General features: G+C 38.7%; 1 protein-coding gene across 2 annotated transcripts in view; it reads left to right on the top strand.

Moving 5' to 3' along the window:
- LOC122342640 (ceramide kinase-like) overlaps window positions 1-2,826 on the top strand; it is a 20,415-nt gene that overhangs the window by 9,641 nt on the left and 7,948 nt on the right. Inside the window, exons 7-9 of one of the 2 annotated variants that reach the window (XM_043236609.1) lie at window positions 1,451-1,525; window positions 1,861-2,067; window positions 2,151-2,256. In XM_043236609.1, coding sequence (XP_043092544.1) covers window positions 1,451-1,525; window positions 1,861-2,067; window positions 2,151-2,256 — 388 coding nt within the window. The remainder of the gene's footprint in view (window positions 1-1,450; window positions 1,526-1,860; window positions 2,068-2,150; window positions 2,257-2,826) is intronic. The other variant, XM_043236610.1, reaches the window with a different exon arrangement.

Raw genomic sequence — 2,826 nt, 5'->3', positions numbered from 1 at the left:
TCGTGATATAAAGGCTGTTCAAAAAATGAAAAAAATAAGTCTTTGATGTGGGATTTTGATCAAATTTTAGTGGGCTATTCTCACAAAACATCTTGCATTATGTGTGCACTATTATTTGTCAGTAGTGGATCACTATACCCCTGGCTGCCATAAGATGCCAAATCAGCATATTTGGAATGATTTTTGATGCTAACGACTGGAGTAATGACTACTGAAAATCACAGGAATAAATAAAACCGGAAACATGCGTTTTAAGTTTTAATAGTATTTCACAATATTCCCCCAAGAGAAAAAAAAAGTACTTGGTCAATACTTGGCGAAAGAGCGCAAGCGGAACAGATAGACCGTCGTCATGCACCGCAGAACGCCCTTCGCGAGAGCTCTGCCGGCGATTGATAACTTAATGACTGTGGCTTATCAAATCGTGTTTTCTGATATTACTGTTTGCCGTACAAAACCGACAATGTCGGACCCTTAAGAGTCCGTGCTGTTATCAGTCACGTTATCGGCGTGTGTAATTCTGTCTATTTATGGCCTTATCTCATGTTGTCCAGACGCGCAAGGACTAGTGACGGTTCCTAAGGTCCATTATCTTGTTTCTGGATGACAACTGATCTGAGCAACAAGGGAATTTGAGACCACTCTTTGACTAGATGAAAGCATCTGAAACGCTGACCAAAACGAACCACGCTTTTATTATAATATCACGTTTATTCGAAAATGCACCATGATGCAATGTAATTATACCATTTCAGATTAGGTGTTTTACATGGCTTTACATGCTGATATTCTCAATAAACTTTTATTTTTCCATGCCGTAAATGGCCCCTATGTAAATGCCTGGTGTATGGATATGTTAATTATTATCATGTTATCTAACGCTGTCAGTGTATGGTACTGCCACAGTAAGGAACGTGCATGTTTATCGCTCTTTAAACGGTTTTATCGCGACGTATAAATTGAAAAACGCCGTATTTTACTATCCCCGCCTTCGCGGAAACCGTAATGGCTTCGTGAAATAATCAGTCTGGCACATTCGCAGATTGCCGTCGGTGTGTTTTTAAACCTTCAACCTCACGCTGTTATATAAGCAATTTGAGAAAGAGGAATTAGATTACCAGACAGCATATAAGAGACAGAAAGAGGGCTGAACTCATCTGAAATCTCATCTCTCTATATAACAATGCCCTGCAATGCTTCGGCTACAATCATTTCAGGATCGAAAAAACTTTCTTATTCTCACAAGGGCTTGAATAGACCCAAAAACCCCATCGGCTTGTGATGTTTGGTTAGCGTTCACAATTGAAGGTTAGATTGCAGCTGCCCCCGTATGCCACCAAAATTGAAAATGAAAGTGTAATTTTCATACGTTAACCTTCAGAGTGAATTATGAGAGCTAGATTTAGGCCATTTCTGAACCCCTGACCCGTGAAATGCGTTTTTCAAACAGGTTCGACCGACTGTATATGCTACGCCACAGTTGGCTCAAATGACCCCGTCACCTCAGCACTGCATATCATCGTGGGTAAGTGCTCATCTCCGTATCTGCAGTATGATAAAGCATATCTGGCTGTATGTGATGTATGTTTGCATGCACGCTCATGTCAGTTTTTCTTGCAAGCGCTATCCCAGTATGTTTAGTTATTTATGTATGCGCTACCACAGTTGCTACATTTACGGTACTTTTTTTTTCTTTGGACGTCACAAAATGACCAGACCTTAAGGGTAAAATCGCCGTAGAGCTTCGAGTGACAAGTTGCATAAATAAAGCTTTACAGCAAAATGGAAAATGTTTACTGCGCTACTTTTGAAGAGACGGATATCTAATTTTGCTGCAACGCACGCTATTCTTGCGTGCAGCGCCTAGCACGGGGTCCCGACGGCATCAGCAATGCATCCTGGCTTTTTCTACAGGTGATTCTCAGCCAATGGACCTCTGCTCGGTGCACAACGAAGACGGCTTCCTGCGCTACTCTGTCTCACTGCTGGGTTACGGGTTCTACGGAGATGTGTTGACCGACAGCGAGAGGAAGCGCTGGATGGGCCCTGCCCGTTATGATATCTCAGGTGCGAGATATCATAATTGTATTTATTCGTAAATCGTATTTTTATTTTATTATTTTAAAAAAAAAAATTTGGATCTATTTCAGGTGTTAAAACATTTTTGTCACACCGCTACTATGAGGGAACGGTGTCTTTCTTACCTGCTGAAGGGAACTTGGGAACTCCTAGAGACAAAATGCAGTGCCGAACTGGGTAAATGCCGTTCTGTGTGTTTCGCATTGCCACAGTAATACGCATATTTGAGCAAACGTTCATACATGAACCTTTAACAGTCATCATTTAAACCATCAACTAATGATATTTATACTACACATTTTGAAGTCAGTAGGATTTCTTAACGTTTTTATATTGTATAATATTGTGAATTGATATTAAAATCTAAAATAGCCGTTTTCTATTTTAATACATTTTAAAAAGTAATTTAATCCTCTGTGGAACAGTAGAATATTCAGCCTACTCTAGTCTTCAATGTCACATGATCCTTCAGAAATCACTAAAATATGCAGATTTGCTGCTCAAGAAACATTTAATATTATTACAATCATCACTTATTATTACATTTATTACTTGTGGAAACCATGGTCCTTTTTTATGAATACAATAGCTGAATAAAATGATTATTTTCTTAGTTAGAAAAAACCTAATGACTAATGCTTTCAAACAATTAATCACATCTAAAATAAAAGTTTTTGTTCGCATAATATATGTGTGTTTATTATGTATACACTGCAAAAAAGTTTTGGGGGGTTTTTTAGCTTTGAT

The sequence above is a fragment of the Puntigrus tetrazona genome, chromosome 4, assembly GCF_018831695.1.
Source record: "Puntigrus tetrazona isolate hp1 chromosome 4, ASM1883169v1, whole genome shotgun sequence".
Taxonomy (NCBI): Eukaryota; Metazoa; Chordata; class Actinopteri; order Cypriniformes; family Cyprinidae; genus Puntigrus; species Puntigrus tetrazona.
This window is presented reverse-complemented; position numbering and strand designations above follow the sequence as displayed.